At 35.9% G+C, this 23,353-nt stretch overlaps 1 protein-coding gene across 1 annotated transcript; it reads right to left on the minus strand.

The window, feature by feature from the left end:
* Positions 1-93: 93 nt before the first annotated feature.
* LOC140145817 (uncharacterized) lies at positions 94-21,965 on the minus strand. The gene is made up of 6 exons (XM_072167495.1): positions 21,801-21,965; positions 7,109-7,330; positions 5,394-5,663; positions 3,481-3,542; positions 2,616-2,697; positions 94-508 (listed from the first exon to the last, which is right to left on the minus strand). The coding sequence occupies exons 1-6, from the start codon at positions 21,862-21,864 to the stop codon at positions 150-152; spliced, it is 1,059 nt and encodes a 352-aa protein (XP_072023596.1). The 5' UTR covers positions 21,865-21,965; the 3' UTR covers positions 94-149.
* Positions 21,966-23,353: the final 1,388 nt, after the last annotated feature.

The raw sequence follows: 23,353 nt of genomic DNA on the forward strand, positions 1-23,353 counted from the left end.
CTCTTAAACCGTGACGTGCATTACGCAATTTGCCGAGCATGAGTATAATCTACAATGGCAAAAAATGGCTTTGCACTTAAAAGCCGCCCTCTATAGTAATTCACGTTGATGTTTACGTCATGTTATAAATGGTGACGACATTTTTCCTTTTAATAATGTACTGCGATATTTACCGCTCCATTATCGACATTCTGCCAAGTGATGCAGTCTGTACTGTACTCTACCGTAAACATGGTCACCCATTGAGATGTACCATCCCTGCCTTGCGTGATTACTCCTGTTACAAGAGTAGGTGTTCCAAGATCGACTTGTATCCATTGATTGGCGTTTACCATTCCTGAATCTACTGCCCAGCTGCCGCCGCTGCCATCTACACCGTTACCTTGGTTCAATCTAGCATTTGCTGCAGCTAATGACGGGGCACTATATTCACTAGATGCGGATATCTGACTATCGGTAATGCTTCCGTCTGCCATGCCCAAAGGATATTCAGCCCCCGTACAAGCGGCTGTTCATAATGAAAAATGTAACCGTTGTCTCATATGATTAATTATTCGTACTGTTATTAAAAACAATGATTGAGCATCTGAAAATATGCATGCCCGATACCTAGGTTTTGATTCCAAAATCAAGTTTTCCCACCAGTATTGCGTTCCTATTTACATCAAAAGAAAAGGTAATAAAACCCACAAATTTATTTTAATTTATTTATTTTTGTAACGACACGATCCAGATAAGCTCGGCAACACCACTGTGGTGACACAATGGAATAACGTAACATGGTCTTACGTCATGAAATTATATAAACATCATGACGAAATTGTCTACCCTGACATCACTGCCTGCACTAAAGAAAAAAAACATATTTCTGCACTCCTGAGTACAACACAAAACCTGCAAACAGATTACGAAACAGATCTAGATATTGCCATTTTTTTTAGTTTGGAGAACATTTATTTTTGAAAGGAGCTCTGGTCATAAAGCCAAATTCAGCAAGTAAACAATAAAACATAATAGCATGTAATGTATTTTATTTTTGTCTGCTCCAAAGTATACATCTGTATCAACTGGTCATTGCCAAAACGAATACTGCGTTTGTACGTATCCGTGACATATTAATTATTCCCTTACCACGTGTCAGACATCTTGACCCCACCCCCCATGCTGTCCGTCGTGATATTTGAGCTTGTTAGGCCTTTTGAGCCCATTTTGACCCTGAAAGTCGCCTTGTTCACCGCCCCTCTGGATAAATCCTAGCTACGGTACTGTTTGAATGGACAGATTTATCGGTTTGAGTGAAATAGCAAAGCTTTCAGATACAATCCGTCATTTTATCTTTTCAGTTTCTGTTTCCGTATCCGTATCCGTTTTTGTAAGTCATTGTTATTCTGAAGTGGTAGCCTTCCAGGTGTGACCAATATTTTATTCTAGCCTTTTGTTAGTTACTAATAATTTGAAGCTCGTGAATTTCAGTTTTCGTTTCAGTACGTTATGTTAATTTTTGACATGAAACATTGAGATGAGAGGTTGGGTGCTAATCTAGACAAAAGAACAGTCTAATTTTTACGGTCCCAAATTCGCGGTAAATTGTGCGGCTTCAATTGACTTATGTTTGGTGTATATGCACTTACGCCTAGGCGTAAGTAGCTCGTAAAAATAGTCTTGCATTGAAATATATACTAACCATGTTGCCAAGTTATAAGCAAAAGTCTTTCATATTGGCGAAATGAGCGTCTGAAATAGCCAAATATCTCCCAATGAGGCGCGTACAAGTGGCGATTTGGTAATCATGTTTTATATTGAAATGCAATACAAAAAATTGCATTGGAGCAAAGATAATTTATTCTATTCATATTCGTAGCAATGGCAAGCTAATTTGATAATTGGTTCGGCCTATATGGAAGACCCGGGCTTATCTTAAATGTTTATTTTTGCCTATTTTCAGTCATGAATCATACTGATAAATTTCGCAAGGGAGGGGGAGGGAGGGAGGGAGGTACTTGAGACTGAACAAGTAAAAGTGGGAGGGGGTGAGGAAGAAAGAAAGGAGAGGGAGAGACGGAAAAACTAGAAAGAGAAGAACTCGAGAGGAGAGAGTAGGGACTGGGGAGGGAGTGGGGAGACTGATCGGGGGGGGGGGGGGCCGGAGGAAACAAATAGGGAGATAGACATTGATACGAGGGAAGGGCGACACTGTGCCCCGCCCTGCACAGGTGCATTGGGGTGCGACAGGCTCATAAGCGGACCTTTTGTGGTTTAAGGGCTTATTTTCAACGTTTTTATAGAAAAAAGTGGGCTTTGTCATTCGGATTGGCACGTATTCATTAATGTAGATCAATTTAAAAATGTCAAAGACGAGAGGGCGCTAGACCATTAAAACACCGGTGTTAACAGGGTGTTAACACCGGTGTTTCATAATCTGGTCTCTCCCGCTTTTATTGACATAGGCATCCGCCCTTATTGAAATAGCTGATTGGTACTTCAAAGTTAACAATGCGTTTTCGTATCTTTACAATAGACTTACGGAAACTGAAAAGATAAAAAGACCCAATGTAAGGAATTCAACTACATTACTACACTATTCACTGCTCAAATTTGATTCAATGGTTACTTACGCAGTATTTCGTGACAGTCGTTTGAATTATATATCCCACCGCTCTTATCACCATCAATAGTGTTTGCTGCATTGGAAGTTTTCTGGAACAATCGATTATATTACATAAGTCATGTATACATGTATAAATACATGTATAAATGAGTTGACTTCTGACGTCAATGCCTGACAGTATGCGCACGCATCATCTTAATTTCCATTGTTTATTGCCTGGCAGTATGCGCGCGCATCATATTTTGTTCAGGGCCCGTGTTTTTATAACTCCCGCCACATCACAATAAGGCTATTGAATTGTCTAGTGGTTGCATGGGGTTCACTCAAGCATATCGACATACCAGTCCCTTGCCTTTATTGATAAACATTGTGGTCAACTCATCAATACAGTAGTTGGATAAGTCTTAAGTTTACTGGCATCATAAGTATGGTATTGATATTTTAAATTAGTATGTATGTCACACAGTTGTAATTAAAGCAATGATTTTTAAATACATTTTCTATGAATGACTCGACTGTTTTATAAAATATGCTTTCAATATTACGTGTAAATTCTCGATAGTTAGCATATGTGCATACTATCGAGCGCTTTTGAACACATGAAATTGTACCAAAGTCCGGAGCTTTACCAACTGAGCTAATGGGGTTGAGACACACATTAACTTCGTATATAACTTGTGTATCGATGATTTGCTCAAAACCCTTTACACCTTTGTGAATGGGGCTCTTCATGTTTTCATGTTTTAAAAGCGCTCGATAGTAAGCACATTATGCTAACTTTCGAGTTTTTACGTTATTATGATGGAGAAGGTTGGCAACTACATGACTACTAGTAGGCCTACTACTTATTTATATCTGAAACCGGTACTCACACTATCTGTGGCATCGACAGTTTGACCCACGCTCAAAGTATTCTGACTGAGAAGTTCCAACACTTAAAATGAACAAAAATCAATAAAGTTAACGCGATAAGTATTTTTTTTAAATTTTATTATTAGAACAAACGCTTTTATATCAGCGGCACACGTCTAACCGACGGTGCGTTCACATAATTACAAAGTAAAGCAAGAAAACACAATAAATCAACAAAAATAAAACATCACAAAATGTTAATGAGTACAATATTATCGATCCACTAGGCACAGTTCCATTTCATGAGCGTGAGCAGGACGAGATAGCGGTGCAATGGCTAAAAGCGGGAACCTACATTGTAGGGGAGGGCGCGCATTTAACAAACAGACCAGAGCACAAGCATTCAAATAGCCTATGACTAAAAAATAAAGTAAAAGTAAATAAGTACCATAACCCTAAACCTACTACAAATCGAATCCTAATAAAAAAACACTTTATAATAATATAATCAATAGCTTACAAAACGGTTTTAGTGAAGCATTGACTATAACTATTGAACGTCTGAGAGACTCAGTGGGTCAGTTTGTTTCGACAGGCTTCAACAGTGCCGTAGTGGAAACGGCATTTGGGTGGTAAGGCAATTTGGGCGTAACATCGAACAAGTTAATTATAAGTTAAATCCTTTAGTCATAATGTAGCATATACACACGATCCTTATCGAATATGGCTAGGTTATTGTGATTACGTTCGAGCATGCTTTAACCCCAACTCCCTCAGTGTTTTGGAACTCATGTATAAAAGTTGTAAGCATCCGCGTGAATTGACTTACAAAACATGACCCTAAGCTAGGATGTCGAAAATTTGTCAAACTAACCCTAAGCGAGTATTTTACTCAAATAAAACACCCTCAGCAAGGAATTGGTTTTAAAGTTCCCCCTAAACAAGGAAAGACATTATAAAAACATCCTAAGCGAGGAATAGGTTTGAAATTTGCCCCTAAACATGTGTAGACATGGCGTATCCCTGTTTTGCTTTTCAAAACCACCCTAAAACTGCGTTTTCTTTCACGCGGATGCTAACAACTTTTCTACATTGGCCGAATATAAGTCAAAATGATTGTCGACGGTGATCGCGTATAGTCGAGCCCCAAGCCTTAAAAAAGCCTCTAAAACTGGAGTTAGACAATACCTTGAAAGAACTTATGTTATACCAATGGATATTGATAGTCTGAAACCTCGGCATTATGAATTCAGAGGTCGTGATTCTCGCCAGGATTGCAAAAAATACATATTGTGCAATAATAATGACGTCATCAAATTAAAATTCATATTTTTTCTTGCATAAATTAAATATATATATTTCAATTTCAATTTTGATTTAGGGAGATTTTAATTTTATTTTCCCTATTGACATGTGTATTAATTTAATTGCTATAATATTGTTTAATTTCTTGACCAAACATTGGATGACGTCATGATTATTGCACAATATCTATATTTTTGCAATCCTGGAGAAAACTACGACCTCCGAATTTATAATTCTGAGGTTTCAGACTATCAATATCATTTGATTTACAAGTACTTTCAAGGTAACCTATCTCAATTGTGTAAGGCTTCGGGCTCTGACTATATATCAGAGAGATAGTCATTATTATATTGTTGACATTGGATAGCTATACATTTATATATATAACATGTTGGCATTTATAGGGCGCCGTTGCGTTTTAAATTTATCCCGCTGTCAATATAATACCCAAGGAACGCTCATACCTTCGGAGCTGCCGCAATAGACATATTCATATCCGCTCCCCAATTCACCCTTGGGTAGAAGAGGCATTTGAGATAAAACGTCTTGTCCAAGTGCACATCTCGCAATCCTCCGATTATGAGGCAGCGCTGCACCACCCTGCCCATAACATTCCAAAATATCCTACCTCCATCACAAAACTTGAATATTGCCGTGTCTCCATTTGGGTCATTATATGTTTGCACCAATACATAGTTGACATCAACTGGATCAATAGTGTCTTGCCAAGAAAAAACATATCCTCCGCCGTTATGATTGACGTGTATGGTATCATCGTTGTTGACATAGACGCATATTTCGTCACCAGGCAGTATATCTCCTGTTGCTATCGGAGCTGAGGCGGAAGGTATTGAATTACCGCTCCGTATTATGGACACGGACACACTATTTTCAATTCCTAAAGGTAATGTCAACAAAATCATGCATGGATCAAGAACTATCGTTTCCTATTAGGCGAAGAAAAAACAACGTGTTTTTAGGCTATAACGACCCTGATATAATTATCTCTACAAACTTGAAAAAATTGAAGATTGTTTTGAAAACATGTTTTGAAATAGTCGCCTTATAAAAACATTTTCCCGCTATAATATGAGTACGAATGTACGAATTATAATAAACAATGTATTCTTATGAGAAGCGCAATTGTGACATTTTGGGATGTGTAAACGTGTTCACAAACACGATTCATTAATTTTGTTACCAGAAGTTAAAAAGCAGCAAGGGTGACCAAATCTCATACTTCTGACTACTATACAGAAAAGGATAATAACTCTTTAGATAAATATCATCAAATCATATCAATTTGTAATATAAGCGTTCTTTAGCAAAGTCATATTTCATTGATTTACAACCGTATGACAAAACAGTCGAAAATAGTAACTTTTTGCACAAGATTTGCAATTTAAACAGAATTGTCCATTACTCATTGAAATGAAGCTTGTATATGGAGAATATAAGTGTGCTCTTTTATTTAATGACATAAAATCTGAAAAATATTGTAAGATCACTTGAGATTTTGAATTTTAAAACCTACATTTTGGTCAAAAATTGTGCTTGGATAGGTCGTTTTCAACAGATTTAACACATTCACCTTGCTATAAACATTATATTGCGTTATCCGTTGACGTAATGAAAACAGTGTTTTTAGGGGGAAATGTTCGATATAAAAACTTTTCTGATTGGATGAAGGAAACACTTGAGGTTTTGATAAAAACCAATCACAGATGCCTATTTTCCACTAGTCACCAGCTATAGTGTAATCAAAGACCGCGTAGAGACAATTCACTGCTTGCTTGGAAGATCTTGGACGAAATTGTGTGCTCAGGTGTATCGAGGAGGAAACTGTGCATAGATGGTTTATAAGCGAATCGTTTTGTAGCCAAACCTTTCTATATGTTAAGTATTAGTTAAACTGAAAAAATTACACATGTGGGGATTCCGAATTCGTGATATGTTATCAAAAACAACATTTTGAAAGTATTTGACGACGGAAACATATTTATCGAAGGAAATGTTTACAATGATATCTTAAAGTTGAACAAAATCGACAATTTAGCCTGGTGTTGTTTACCGCCTTTGCATTCAAATGTACAGAAAGACCACATCATATTTGTTGAAGCCTCTTCCAGACTTCTTGTCTACAAGCTGTTATGGTAGCGCGGAGGATGTCTGGTGCGTATATTTATAAATACACATTTATAAATAATGTCGAAGTATATCGATATATTACACCTACCGGACAAACAACAACAACAACAACAACAACAACAACAACAACAACAACAACAACAAAGGCGGTACCTTGAAAACTGGCGCTAAGCAAGTCAATTCTATCGTACTTACTTATTTCATAGTATTCATCAGTTGCCGGATCAGAGATGTAAGGAGTACGTGAAAGAAACAATGCTATATTTAATCCTGGCTGTATCGAATCGACCCTGAAGCATTTTTCCTCTTCACACTCAGGAAGAAAGGGAACTCCTTCTGTTGCATCTTCGGGGCTTGGATTAGAATTACCACAGCCCGTAGTTGTAATTGAGTAACTAGAACCAGCGCATGAGGAATCTGTTGAATAGACAAAATAGAACAGTCCTTAAAAAGGACATGCTTCTGTGCAGAAGGTTTTCAGGCCATTTATGTTCTTAGTAGGGACAACATATTGAGGTTGCAAGGGCCATATTTAATTTATTTAGTTATTAAACGTTGTAAAACATGTTCTTTATTTCACGAATGTTTAGGGCGTTGAAATAAATTTTGGCATTGACAATCTGAACGCAACTCCGAGGAACTCTTAGAAGTCAATATTTGATCATTGTTATTCCTATAACTTTGACAAGAGTTATAATACTTGAACAAAGTGTTCTTCTTTATCAAGAGTTATAATGCAAAGTTTCGACTGGCTGTTGTGTTTGTTAATTTGACAAGAGTTAAAATACTTTTCGATTGGCTGTGGATTTTGTTACTACGTGTATATTATATATATAATTATTCTTAAGCATATGTATTTACAAATGTAACAAAAATATACTACATATTGTATCTTAATAACATAAAATGCCTAAAATCGAGCACGGAAAGACGTTATAAACATCTCAAGTAACTAACCCCCTTAAATATTGCCATTATTCAAAAAGGGGCTATTGTATTACAAATCTGCAAAATGCGTTGGGAGCAGAATTTATTTCTGCACATTTTGACACCTCATTTGACACGATAGCCCAGTAAAACAATAAAACACCGGCCAATTTAATGTAGTGAGGTCCAGATTTGAAAGTTGCACTTACATACAATTTTTTACAATACAAAAACACTCAGATATCATTACACAGATTTCTGTCCATTACACTGAATGCAAAATCAATAGAATTTACTGCAACTTTCAAATCTTGGGTTACATTGATTTAAGGGTACGCTGTGACGTCAATATTTAGTCAATTGCTACAAATGAGATGTCAAAATGTGCAGAAATAAATTCTGCTTCCAAAGCATTTTACAGATTGGTAATATAATCACCCGTTTTTGAATAATGGTCATTATTTAGTTACTTATTTTGAGATGTTTATTACGTGTAATTCAATAGCACGCTTTATTGTGCCCTTAAGTTTACGTTTTGATGTCCGTTAATAAGCCTTTTAGAGTGCACATTGTAGCACATTGTAATGAAGTGTTGTTAGCTAATAATAGTTTATGGGTGGCTTCAAAACTTAACCGCAGTTAGTGGCGGTTGAACCGCATTCCATATAGTTTAGAACAATAGAAACCGGCTCTAACCGGGTATAACTAGGAGGAACTGGAAAACAACGGGCGGATGAGTTTTGAAGCCCTCCCTATAAATTATGTGATTTAACTTATAATTATTGTTTTCAGTGCTCTCATACTAATGAATAACAAGCATTTATAAAAAAGAAATTGAACAAAACTTTGTTACTGATGGAATAAGGAAGTGTCAGACTTCAGAGATGTTTTTTATGATAGGAGTTGGTTGGATTTCAATCTCTTCATCATAGTTTTGCTAAAATTCGGCCATCTTTTTAGGGTTAAAAACATCTTGGCTCCCTAATTAAACCCCTTCCACAACACTGAGTATTATTAAACAATTCCTAAATGAAGAACATCACTGTAGGGAGTCATAGGTAGTGGGATGTAAACAAAAAAACTTGTAGTAACCAACCACTCTACGCCGGTTCCCGAAGGTGACCCTATATGAGGTCAGAAACGAATGAAATGTCCAAGACCAGAGATCGACCATGAAGATATGTAAAATTGTTCTTCCTACCCTGGGGGTTTACCTGGACAATTTGTCAGTATTTTGAGCCATTTTTGAACTTTCTGTTCAGTTTTGAGCGCGATTTAACATCAAACGTATTATTCTAACAATTCTTCTAGTTTTATACCGTATCCGACACTGAGAAACTATTTAATCCTGAAATTTTTAAATTGTATTAAAATATACGCTATGTGAGACTTGCAGAGACCTACAATGAATTTGACTTACCCCACCCCCATGTCCAGCAACTGGTGGAGGTGGGACTTATCATATTCTTGCAATGGCTTTGGTGTTATTATCCTTTGTAATCAGTTAAAAACAAGAACTGTCTTTAAAAAAGACAATGCCACAGATGAAGATCATGCTTCATAATCACTTTACATTAATATCAAAAAGTGCCTGGAAAACTGGTAATTTGTTTTGTGTGTAGAAAAAGACAAACATGTAGTGTATCAATATACTCATGCAATTATTATCCATGCTGTGCCGCTCTCCAGCACCGGTCTCCTTCACCTGTATATTATAAATCTTTGACCTGTATATAAATTGTTTGAACACCTGATAACAAGGTCAAGGATGAATGTATAATACTACTGACTTTTAATATCTAATATCACTAGAACTTTGACCTCTTGGGTCATTTCATTGCTATTTTGTTGATTGGAAGAAATCATGGCCGTGTTAATTCTCCTAAAATAAGAATTTTCCTATTTTGTCAAAATGTAATCAATTTCAATGTGTCAGGTGTCAATCTGGATTGAAATGGAGTCATTTGCCAGATCTCCTTGATTACATCAGATTTCATCCATAAACAAAACATATATCCACCATAATTCATATCTGCCTAAATTCTTCAAGCACAGGAATGATAATTTTCAGGCTTTTGCCTGAATCCAGGCAGTTTTGTTGTCCAAATGTACTCTTTTTTTCAGCCTATTTTGGGCCGAATTCACACGCTTTTCAGACAGCTTTCAAAAAAGACATTATCATGCCAGTAAGCAGAATAAACACTCTCATCTCTTTTTCTGAAAAAGCCACCTCGAGAATGTCAAAGATATGCAAATAAAGCAGATCCCTATTGCCAACTTGGGAACCTGTATACTTGTAGCACATTGTCATCACAGTATAGCACCCAGTTTGGGTTCGTGGTCTCAAAATATTGCAATTAAAATTGTTTGTTTCAAATATGGAACATCAATACCCCACTTCTAATCTTTATAATATACCAATGTGGGCATTTTTTTTTTATGGTAGAGACTTGTTCCAAGATACAGTACACCCAAATCAAGTGTAAATACCTTATTATACCGTGTGGCGAAAACGACAAAAAAAAACACAAAAACTTTGCGTACGCCACCTTCCATGAGTGTTGGTGCAACCCGCATAAACACATTTATATTATGACGTCATTGTGACGTCAAATGGGGTGTTGGAGCTAGTTCAATTTTCATATTTATATTTGAAATCTGCACTTGGTGCTTGTGGATACTGCAAATGGACCTTTGGGAAAGCGCTTCACAAGTCGAACTCGCCAACAAAGGACGACGCTTCACATACAGCATAAGCAGGGGAAGAGAACAGACGATACAACGTCACCACCCCTATGAGTCAGATCTCTCTGAGAATGTTCGCAGAATTTTTCGAGGATCAACACACTGAGACAAAAACTAGTTCACCCTAGGGACAAGGTCCCGAAAGACAAACAGAATAACCTCGTCTATGCTATCCCATGTACAGACAATGGGTGCAGGAATTTGTATACAGGGGAAACTAAACAACCGCTGGCCAAACGCATGTACCAACATAGAAGAGCGAGCGCATCCAGTTGTGGAGACTCTACTGTGTACTCGAATCTCAACAGTACCAACCACACATGTGATAACAAGGACGTTGTCATATTGGACACAGAATCGCGGTGGTTTGAAAGAGGTGCGAAAGAGGTTGTATATGTGAAGCGGAAAGAGCCATCTCTGAACAGAGGAGGTATGCGCCACAACTTGGCGGGGGCCTACAGTTCTGCTATCCAAAAGATCCCTCGACGTCTCAGTTCTGTGACCCTGTCACGAGTCACTGATCAATCGCCGCCGACAAATCAGACGGCTTGAGGAAGCACCCAGGATAGGATGTGAAACGTCGCCAGTCAAAAATAGTAAGTCCAGTTGACTAGAATTATCAATTTGATATATTCATATTCAATTTATTTCCATTAAAATCACACATAAAATAACACTAACAACATTTTATAAAAACAAGACGGGGAGGTGCAACTAAAAGCAAAAGCCTGAGAAAACGTTGCACCACTTGACAATGACCTGACCAAGGCTGGTACTAATATATATATATATAAATATATAAAGATTCATATTACACTGCAATGATTTCGAACTTAATTTTATAGGCCTACATATATGCTTTAAACTATCATACCTTCAGATCAAAACACTTGTACCCACTCAAGCAAATTATTTCTATTAAGTGGATGACTGTTGCGACTGGTAGCCAACTGAAAACACAAACTAAAATCATCAGCCCCGGCAACTTTGTGTTAGCGAGTTTCCATTGTATTTTAATTGATATTCATAAAGTATCAGGTTATCTGAACTACAACATGTCACACATTAACCACTACGTTTATGAATACATAATACAGGTTCATTGCTATCAGGGAACCGTTCACATACCAAACAAAGAAAATAGTTTTCGTATATATCACTAAAGTTTGAATTAACGGGTAACACGGTAGATCACAAGCGATAACAAAATACAAGCGATATTAATCCAACCATAACAAATCACATATACATAGCTGGTAACTAATTTAAAGGAAATATGGGATAAACTAATCAATGGCTAATATTTATACAAATATATACTGCCATGAGATCAATAGTATTAATTGATCTCAACGAGGGACCTTAGTTTTAACCAGAACTTCGAATAAAGGTAGCATATATTTGTTTTATATACTTCATTAATATGTTCTTTGTTCATTGATTGGTTAAAAGAAAATTATTTGACGTTTTGACTCTCCAGCTTCTATCCTGAGTGAACAGCACGACCAATTTAAGCACAACCTATATTTTGCCCTTCAAAAAAATCGAATAGGCTAAAATCGGGCAAACCAATTACAGCAGCGCGAAATCACGCTATGGCAGTTTCGCGTCTGAAGTTAATGAAGTATATAAAGTTATATACCCCTAAATTAAACATACCAGACGGTCTATATATGAATTTCGGAATATTCTAACAAAGAAAAGGCACTTTTAATCCTTCGTTTCTGCGATTCAAGGAAGCCGCCATGATAGCTGCTTGCGAATCCTTTCTGCCACAAGCGGTAGTGTAACCTTTCACACAGACCCACTGGGGTTCGTTGACGGGCAATCGTGTGTTGCTGTGTGGCATTCGCGGCCCCCACAGCGAATTTTGGTTTTTAGTGCTGTTTTTACACTTTCCGTTCTCAAAAGACATTGTTGATCATAAATATTACTTAAAATACATTTTTTTATGTTCTTCTGTAGTTTTATGGGTAAAAATTGTCGCGTTTTCTTTTGAACGAATGTTGAATCTGAACTTTGGTAGTATTCGTTTCGTGTCACCAAAGTTCACGAGGGACGAGGTACCGTTACAGCGTAATAAAAATACATCGGGTATCAATATGGCAGCCACCATGGATTGCAAACTGACCGCTGATCGTCGTAAAGAATTAAGAATTTCTCCTTTATTTGGACGTATGTAAGCTTGGGACCTTTACTGTTTGTCGTTTTTATTATTACTGCAACTATATAGCCATTGATTAGTTTATGGTACAGATTTCCTTTAAGAAGAACGGGCAAAAGACATGTACTTTGGCATAGATCACAGATAGTCATGCTTCTTTCTTTTTTAATAAAGGTGATTCACGCATGAACTCCATGATGACTATACATGTTTTAAAAGTTTGAAAGATTTTCCCAACATTTCTTGTTACTACCATTATCATTATATATAGTTACATTTTACTCATCAGGCATTTTGCAAATTATTTGTTAATGTTACTATAATACAAATATATTTACAAGAAACATAATTTGATTGTAAAGGACATAGTGTGATTTAAACAAAACAGTTTATGAAGGGAAAGTATGAGTGGACGCTGATCTAAACTATTTCACTCTTCGTGATTCAACAAATTATTTCTAATAATTTATAAGAGAGCAGCAATTTACTAAGCTAAATGAAGGTGTTGAAGAGCTATGTTTGCTTTAAAAAAGTTTTATTAACACCTTTTATAATTGTTTTTGCATAATTACTTTTTACAGGAAGCCTGAAAAAACTATATTATATTTACCTGAATTTAAATATGTGTGATTTCACATTATCTTCTTTGTTATCTTTGGTTCCTCTTTTATTCTATTCTCCCTTTCTTATCCTTTCTTTTTTCAAATTCATTCTTTATCGAAACAATTCATAAATGCAGTCACATTAGGACTATATGAACGTATACCCGATTTCCATGTATAATCTATTGGCATGGGGTGGCACTTTGGTGTGTAAGAGGAGTGGGTGGTCAGTATGTTTTGAAACTTCCTTTTACTCCAAGTATGGATTATTGTTTACAAATTTGTTTATCATTTGTTACATGATACTACATTGCTAACTACGTAGTAGCTTATAGGTGTGGCGAAAAACACTTATTTTCTCGGATAGATTTGGAACTCTCAGAGAATTGTCCTTGGGTATATATTACTATATCATGTTTCACCCAGGCAGTAGATTTTCACACACAAAATCCCTACTTATTTGCTAAATCTTACATAATTCTATTATTTTCTATATAGAGAGCTTGGTAAGATCAACTTGGGAAAAGTAGGTATTCAGATGACATCATAGCCAATATTAAACATTTTGGGTAGTTTGTTTGGACCTAACATACAGCAAATTGGATTATCAGCAGTTTTACTGTGCAGTATATACTGTGTACATTATATTATCATTTCATGTATACCCTTTTGTTCTTATTTAACCTTAGAACTATTAAGCTATATTTTGTAACACGGACTACGAGGGGGGGGGGTGTTGCACCCCTAATTTTCAATTAGAAACGTCATATATTGCTATACAATGGTTGGCCCACCAACCCCCCCCTCTTCGGTCATCTTTGATGGTCGGACCTACCCCGGGTAAGGTGCTGGGGTAAAACTGTTATCACTAAAAATAACTAAAAATGTATCTACTATTAGCTTAGGTCTATAGGGCGGTAACACGCACGTTTGTTTGGTGACGGATATAATAATAATTATAATTATTATTATTATTATTATTATTATTATTATTATTATTATTATTATTATTATTATTATTATTATTATTATTATTATTATTATTATTATTATTATTATTATTATTATCATTAGTGTTATTACTATTATTATTATTATTATTATTATACAAATACTGCAGGAAATATCGGCGATGAGTCAGGAATCAAAACAAGCCGATAGGAGGTCTTGTTATAAACATCTCAAAAAAGTAATTACCCTCTTTAAATAATGGCCATTATTCAAAAGATTTATTTCTGCACATCTTGACACCTCATTATCCCTAGACACTGAAATAAAGAAATGCCTCACACCAATTTTTGGACACTTATCAGTCATTCAGAAAGAACGCATAATTTATTCATGCAATGCTTTGAGAAAATTCATTGGAATCAGCCAACTAATATTTATTGATTTATGGTCAACTTTTTCGCTCAGAGTAATTACCCGACCGAGCCTCCCAAACAATTACTTCGAAAGCCAGTTGCGCATATAAACCAAAAGTTCCCCTAACAGGGAATGCACTATCTAACGATAGAGAAAATATAAAGACTCGATTTAACAATGGATAGAATATAAAGACTGCATCTAACGATGACAATATAAAAAGCCGCGGACTTACATATATCAAAAGAAATTAAATGGCTGACCCTTTCTCATTTTCATATTATATTCATATTTAGATTACATGGTGGGCATCAGCATAAACCAACGCCAAATCTTCTAGTAGGCAAATACCCACGAAGATTGGAAAGACAAAATAGAATTTATTGATGTAATATATGTATAATTATGTACATTAAATTGATCATTTTAGAAAAATGATCCAAAAAACTGCCAACCAAGTTCCGCAGACAAGTCAAGGAACTTAAAAACTTGATCACAATATTTCCTTTTTACTTATATTTTGTTGAACAAGAAAAATCTGAGGGCATAGTACTTGGCCCCTGTCTAGCTACCCCATGCCAACCTGGTGTTGATTCCTTCCTTCCCGCTATACACAACATTCATCAACCAAATTACCGCCCAAGATTGAAATGGCATAAATTTTAACACTTTTACTTATGCTTCTGTAGAAGAAGCAACTTAACCACACTATTTTACAACGATATTTGAAAATTTATAACTGCGCCACAGCATGAAACGTGTTGCTGAATTAGACCTGAACCTGAAATGATCTACTCACGCACTCTCACCCTTAGTCATACTATTCCGCAATATATTCTAACCCGAGGGCTCTCAACCAATTATGTTTTCCTTTCTCCTTCTGACTCAAAATGGCACAAATTAAAATCAATTTCACTAATGCTTCTGAGGCAGAAGCAAACTTCACCACACTATTTCACTGAGAATAAATATTACAGCTGCGCAACAGAATAGAACATGTTGCTGAGATAGAAACTGAAGCTGAAGTGAACTACTCACACACGTACACTCATATAGTCATACTATTATGCAACACAAAGAACCGTGACATCCAACATGTTCTGATTTCCTTTCATTCTTAATTACATTTTGACTTAATAAAGATGAAACCTTCATGTGATTTGTCTCACTCTTGCGATACTCATTTTCGACGTCCTGTCCTCTCTTTTGATCAATTTTAATCAGATCAACCTTGACATAAAGGGAGTGGAGGGTGGGAAAAAATTTTACGTCCGATTCCGAATGCTTGACTGATATAGAATGTAACCCGGTACACATGTACCTAACGGCAACGCGGGCGAAGACTTGCCCGCGAAACTATCACGTGACTTCCTTACGGAAGGCTATTTCCGCCACCGGGAAAATAGTGAAACGTGACTTCACTACGGAAGGCAATTTCAGTCGCGAGATAATATTATGTTTCATTAGACGAGCTAATTAAACTGCATTATCCCTAGACACTGAAATAAAGAAATGCCTCACACCAATTTTTGGACACTTAACAGTCATTCAGAAAGAACGCATAATTTATTCATGCAATGCTTTGAGAAAATTCATTGGAATCAGCCAACTAATATTTATTGATTTATGGTCAACTTTTTCGCTCAGAGTAATTACCCGACCGAGCCTCCCAAACAATTACTTCGAAAGCCAGTTGCGCATATAAACCAAAAGTTCCCCTAACAGGGAATGCACTATCTAACGATAGAGAAAATATAAAGACTCGATTTAACAATGGATAGAATATAAAGACTGCATCTAACGATGACAATATAAAAAGCCGCGGACTTACATATATCAAAAGAAATTAAATGGCTGACCCTTTCTCATTTTCATATTATATTCATATTTAGATTACATGGTGGGCATCAGCATAAACCAACGCCAAATCTTCTAGTAGGCAAATACCCACGAAGATTGGAAAGACAAAATAGAATTTATTGATGTAATATATGTATAATTATGTACATTAAATTGATCATTTTAGAAAAATGATCCAAAAAACTGCCAACCAAGTTCCGCAGACAAGTCAAGGAACTTGCCTGACTCCCCCCCCCCCCCCCCCCCCCTCTGATTGCAGTTTATGTTTTACATGACATCTACCCTTCCGCCGAGCTTTGCGGTGAAGAAAATGATTGACGGTTCAATTGACCAGTGCATTAGCCATCGTTATGTTTGGAATAACAAAAAGTCTGACGGGCAATAAATACTCCTACAATGTACTACTATCTTTTGGGTAGATTTACGTATGAGAAAAACCCAATGCCAAACAAAACAAAAAAACCCAATGATTATTAGCCTGCTTTAATATTGGCGTTATTTGAATTTTCATCCCTCAAGGCCTACATGTGATGTTCAAATGTAGGCCCTATATATATTAAAACTAGTTTAAAAAGACAAACAATATATTGCACAGTGTAAGCCTAAAAGGACACGATTGATCAAGATGCAATTAACTGTGAAATATATATACATTATAAAACACGCAAAATAGTAAACAATGCACACTGTACATATTGCACAACGTAAATGCAACAGTAATTTAGATCAAAAAGCAAGAACCCATGCAATATGCATTATGCAAAGGTTAAATTTGTCTTCATTTAATAGATACAACTTTTAAAAAACCACAACTTTGTCTTACCAACTTGCGGTGAAAATTTCTGTTCTTTGTTTGATAGGTACAATAAGAGCATAATTTACCATAACTTGATAATAAGGATGAATTCTGGACTTAATTTAATAGCTCCAACTCAGGAAACTATTTACCTTCCATTTGTTGCGTAATAATCGCTCTACTACATTTAGCCATTAACTATATATAATATTTTACTATGAATTTTATGCTGCCCTCTAAGTAAATACCCAAGACTATATATAATAGCCCTTTTTGATAGTTACCATTAAGAAAGACCTGTAATACTATAAATTTGTTTAACTTAATGATCGTGAAGAGATCTGGTCTTCATTTGATAGATACAGGTAAGAAAATATGTGCCTTAAATTTGTTAAATTTCCCAAAAGGTAAACATAATTCATCTTTTTTGTTTTATTTATCTGAACCAAGTCAATAATATATAAATAATAACGAAACATTTATGAAGCGCTAAAACAGATGTCGTTAAGCGCTTTACCAAGCATGTCCTAAATACAAAATTATGCAACAAATTACAAGTACATCAAACATGATATAGCAATTTACAAAGCATAGGCCTTAAATACAAAATTATATATCAAATATCATAAACTATAGCAAGCATCAAACATGATTATGATATAGCGATTTACAACGCATAGGCCTTATATACAAAATTACTTTTCAAAACAACATCAATCTACAGTAAGCATGATAAGCACATCAAAACTATATAAAGCAGGTAATATTGAAACAAAATTATAGCAATATCGTCATAAAATCAATGTACATTATGACATAGAGTTAAAAAGAAAACCACCGGCGATTTCGATAAAAGCAGAAGAAACATCCGTGGGTCCGTCACAAAGAAACCACATTGCACGCTTATTGTTAAAAAATGACGATGCGATAAAGAAGGGAGAGGTTGCTAGTACATCACCCTTGTGGATACACAGATCCAGAAATACATAAATGACAAGGCATCAAAAGGCAAGGCATCAATATTTGCGCACACTAACGTCTGATTTGATTAGTAATATTTCAATCCCATCTGATTTCTGCTATAACGCTTGTCGCTATTTGTCCAACTAGCCAAAGTCAAGTTGTCCGATGTGGAATGACCCTTGTTTGTACAAATATATCAAAGATAATTTCTGCAATAACATATTTGGTTAGCTGCTACCGAGATAAAACTCGCTAATTTCAACTACTTGCTTTCGGATCAGTTCAGCGCTTAATGTATGAACTTTTATTAATTGAATGATCCATTGATGACACCCAAGATTATTCTTTCATTCCCTCCACCTGTATCCTTACTGTGCTTCCTGAATTGTTTAACCTGGATAGATTGCCAAAGAATTGTATAAGCTCCTTCCACTGATACCAAATATTAAAAGTGTTGACCTTTCCATCAAGCTGTGAACCGATATTCCTCTATTCCTCACTGCCTACCCATCCATAGACATGTTAGAATTCAGTTCCATAATTGCTGATGCTATTTTTACTCGCACGAAGCACTGTATAATATGTTAATATTCGAGATGCAACACTACTCAATTTGAGGGAAACACTGTATTTTAATGACGATGTAGATCATTTGTCTCTTTGTCTGCACTAAATGTAGTTAGCCGTTGTAGGCCCATAATTTTCCCCATATAGAAGTTCCCGTTCTTTCGTCTATCGTTCTTCCTTCTATCCCCCCTCTCGTAAAATCCACACGACCTGCAATTAAAAACAGAAGAAAAGGGAAGCAAATTCTGTCTGCAAAGCCTACACTAAATACTGTATGTCATATACATGTCTGTATATTATTAGCCTCGTATATATTCTACACTCCAACTCCTTCATTAATTTATTCTAGTTGATGCCCAAACGGAAACACGTATGGCTTCCACAATAAAAAAAAAATGATTGCGATAAAATGTTTGAAATTGACATTAAAATTCGCTCAAATTGCCATTATATCCTCAGAGAGATTTTCCAATTCCGAACAGAAATTTTGAGTATGATTTTTTTTTTTTTTTTTCCAAATGTAAAATATCCCTGCTTGAGTTGAAATTTCATTTATGAAAACCTATATATACCAATGGCCGCCAATCGCGTCAAATGCACAATTAAAATGGCCTTTTTCTTTGACGACAATATTCAAGTTATCATTATTACTGTTATTATTTTTATTTTGTTTGCTTGTTACGATTCGTTTCGTCAAAATGGAACACGGAACACTATCCAATTCGACCATTACGTGTCCAGTGCACATATCCTTGCGTTAAAATTGACAATAACTTTCCCTCATAGGCCTATGGCCATTTTATACCAAGAGAGATTTTTCCAATTCAGAACCAACAACAACAACAACAACAAAATTGAACCGAATTTTACTAATAAATGTCACTTTTAATTTATTTAACCAGAACAGAAACAAGTTTCCTTCTTCCCGGTTTATGATGTGTTATAGAAATGGCCACCTGCATGATTCATCGATCTTTAGCATTCATGAGTACCAATAATTGTATTACTTTCTGATGGGACATACACGCATCTATTCAATTCTCTTGTCACTTCAATAAACATGGTGAATATAACTGATGACCATTATGGTCATCTATGATAGAGGTCGCGCGTCCCTGAAGTCATGAATAGATTACGCAGGGTTGCCAAACCCGCGATTTGGGCGCCCAATTGGGCGATTTTCAACTTCAGTCCCGCGACAAAGAAAGTGCTCCCGCAATCTGATTACGTAGGCCTATTTGGATTGTTCTAAGAACATTAACCCAGATTTTCTACCCATGGCCCCTAGCTGAAATACAGCAAGATAACGTTAGATTGACATGTAAACCTGTATTTTAGAAGTAGGTATCCGTATCTGGAGCTATTCTCCATGGCTAATTTCTAAAGATGGGCTAGAACCCAGTTATTCACTGCTAATAAAACTGATTAACGGCAAGGTTTGACAAATTGTTGAAAACAAATATCTCACCGATTTATCCCCTGTTCTGCCCGTTGAAGCCGAATACAGAAATTGTGTTAGCCATCGGTCGTTGCCATTACATGTATGTTCAAGCATAAGAAACCCCGGAATATCAGCACACACTCTTGATTATCGTCATACAGCGAATTGCATTCGTAACGCCCGACTACCTCAGTATACTTGTATTATCGAGTAATTTACACAAAACTATGCAGACAACATCTTGATTTAATATCTGTTGCCGTCACAGTTTATTCCATGTGAAGAAAGCTGTATTGTATAAGCTTGCTGATTTAATTCGGCCTCTTCGTTGTACAATAGACATGATACATAAGAGAGAAAAAATTTTACGTCCGATTCCGAATGCTTGACTGATATAGAATGAAACCCGGTACACATGTACCTAACGGCAACCCGGGCGAAGCCTTGCCCGCGAAACTATCACGTGACTTCCTTACGGAAGGCTATTTCCGCCACCGGGAAAATAGTGAAACGTGACTTCACTACGGAAGGCAATTTCAGTCGCGAGATAATATTATGTTTCATTAGACGAGCTAATTAAACTGCATTTGTAGCAATTGACTAAATATTGACGTTACAGCCTGCATTTAAATCAACGTAACCCAAGATTTGAAAGTTGCAGTAAATTCCATTGATTTGTATTCAGTATAATGGAAGGAAATCTGTGTAATGATATTTGAGAATTTTTTGTATTGTTGTAAATGCAACTTTCAAATCTGGACCTCACTACATTAAATTGACAGGTGTTTTATTGTTGTCTAAGCTATCGTATCAAACGAGGTGTCAAAATGCGCAGAAATAAATTCTGCTTCCGCAGCATTTTACAGATTTGTAATACAATAGCCTGTTTTTGAATAATGGACATTATTTAAAGGAGTTAATTACTTTTTTTTCAGATGTTTATTTTAAAATATCAGTATCGCTATCATCCAAAGACCCGTTATTTTTCCATTCGATCTGTCAACCAAAGTCAGGTACACTTAATTCTAGTTCATGAAAAACATGAAAAGAAAGAGGCCACACCCGGGCAGGTTTTCGATTCATATCTAATATCTAATGGTACCGTTACACCTGTACAGACGTAGGTCATAGCAACTTCTCGAAATTTCGTCAGGACAACATTGTTGAACATTTGAAATGAGACCAAAATTAAACGTTTTGATGGGATCCCAAGAAGGAACGTGTTCTATTAACAATTCCAACAGTCTGATTTTAACTCGATGCAGTCCCATTTCCAAATTATTAATGCGTCAAGTAGGACTACGCCCCTTAATGCATGTTGGCTTACACATTCGGGATTATATGATAATGAAAGCTGCAATAATTATGAGATTCTTAGGGAGAATGCAAATACAAACTAAGATACAAACGATATAATTATGTTACTATATAAAAATACAATTATTTTGTTTACTTACCAATTCTTGCAGCAAAAGTCGTAAGAGAAATTGCTATGAATATTATCCGAACATATAGCTCCATGTCTCCTCTGGTCTTGCCATACACCTTAAGTGTACGTAAGTTCTGAACTGAGGGCAACTCTCATCCGTTGGTTCGACACTCCACTAGTTTGACACGTTAAAACGTAATCTTTACTCGAACCTGATTCATTAAATACAGTTTTTAATGTTGATTGGGTGTCGAAAAACAGAATGTCGAGCAATCGGATGAATGTAACTTCTGGCACTCTCGATAAACGATTACACATGTTGGTTGATTTTGAACAATAAGTATTTAGGTTGACCTGTATCACGTGGGATTGAATTATCATTTTCATTGGTTAAATAATGGCTCGCCTATACAGGTGTTCATAGGCCTATTCTATAAAGGTACTCAAGTGTTGAGCGGTTACCGTTGAATTAGATACAAGAATAATTTGGTAATTTGGTTGATATATTCCATGGTTAGCGCCTCTTGCACAATCCCCAGGTACGTTAACGTGATTATTATGTAGTCTATGAGAACGTCGTTTCCCACAGCATATTTAGTACATTAAACATGCCAATAACGTGTTATTCCGTGCTTATCATTTAAAGGCCCATTCAGTGATTTGCTCATCCGGACGATCGTGAAAATCATCAAAATTCAGATTTCGGTACCTTTGCCATTGTCATAAATATGTTAACATAGCCTGCTAGTGGTTCAACCGAAAGCTGTGTATTTAAGTCAAAAATAAGGAATTTACCTGAATCTGTAATTTAGATACTGACAGTATCTAAATTAGCTACATGTATTTGAATGGGGCTTCAACTTCGTCAATACTGCTGTTTTCTTTGTTTTTTTGCCAAAAATTTGAATGACTTATCCTTCACTTTAAAGCAATTTATAAACAATTTTATTTTTTTTACACTTTCGCTGGGATCACTGAATGGGTCTTTAAGTGCAGGATTTTTGTTTGTTTGGATCCATCAAAAACCTGCAGATATTAATGTGATTATTGGAAAGAATATTATTATAATCAGAAACATCTTAATCAAAATAAGTTTTGGTGTATGTTGAAACGTATACTTCATCCTAATCTTTTGAAATAACATTTTTTTTACATTTTAGGACGCTGTAGTATAACAAATAGGGTACGGTTTACATTGCATTTACGTAGCCCGCTCTATAATCAATGAAAACTGGTAGCCAAACCAGTCATTTTGATACGCTCCGGTTGCCTGTTGATATTGACATTATATTGCTATGAATAAACACAATACCACAATTTTCTATTACTGAAAACTGGTATTAGCTTCTGGTAGCTATCATATTGATACGGCACGGTTGCCTATTGATATTGGTATTATATCGCTATCAATATAAGTAAGCCACAATATTGGCATAATATAACATTTCTGCACATCAAACTTGTACATTTTTTTTTGAGGGGAGACAAGTACATCTGAGGAGCTTAACCCGGCAATAGCGTAAACGGAGGGGAGCAAGTGCATCTGAGGGGCTTAACCCGGTAATATCGTTAACGGATTAG

The sequence above is a fragment of the Amphiura filiformis genome, chromosome 2, assembly GCF_039555335.1.
Source record: "Amphiura filiformis chromosome 2, Afil_fr2py, whole genome shotgun sequence".
NCBI lineage: Eukaryota > Metazoa > Echinodermata > Ophiuroidea > Amphilepidida > Amphiuridae > Amphiura > Amphiura filiformis.

Bases quoted from the DNA above. Each gene is read 5' to 3' on its own strand.
- LOC140145817 (XM_072167495.1), bottom strand. From the start codon at position 21,864: ATGGAGCTATATGTTCGGATAATATTCATAGCAATTTCTCTTACGACT. The intron at 7,331-21,800 runs GTAAGTAAACAA...TCTATTCAACAG, and splicing joins GACTTTTGCTGCAAGAATTG to ATTCCTCATGCGCTGGTTCT. The intron at 2,698-3,480 runs GTGAGTACCGGT...CGATTGTTCCAG, and splicing joins CTGTCGATGCCACAGATAGT to AAAACTTCCAATGCAGCAAA.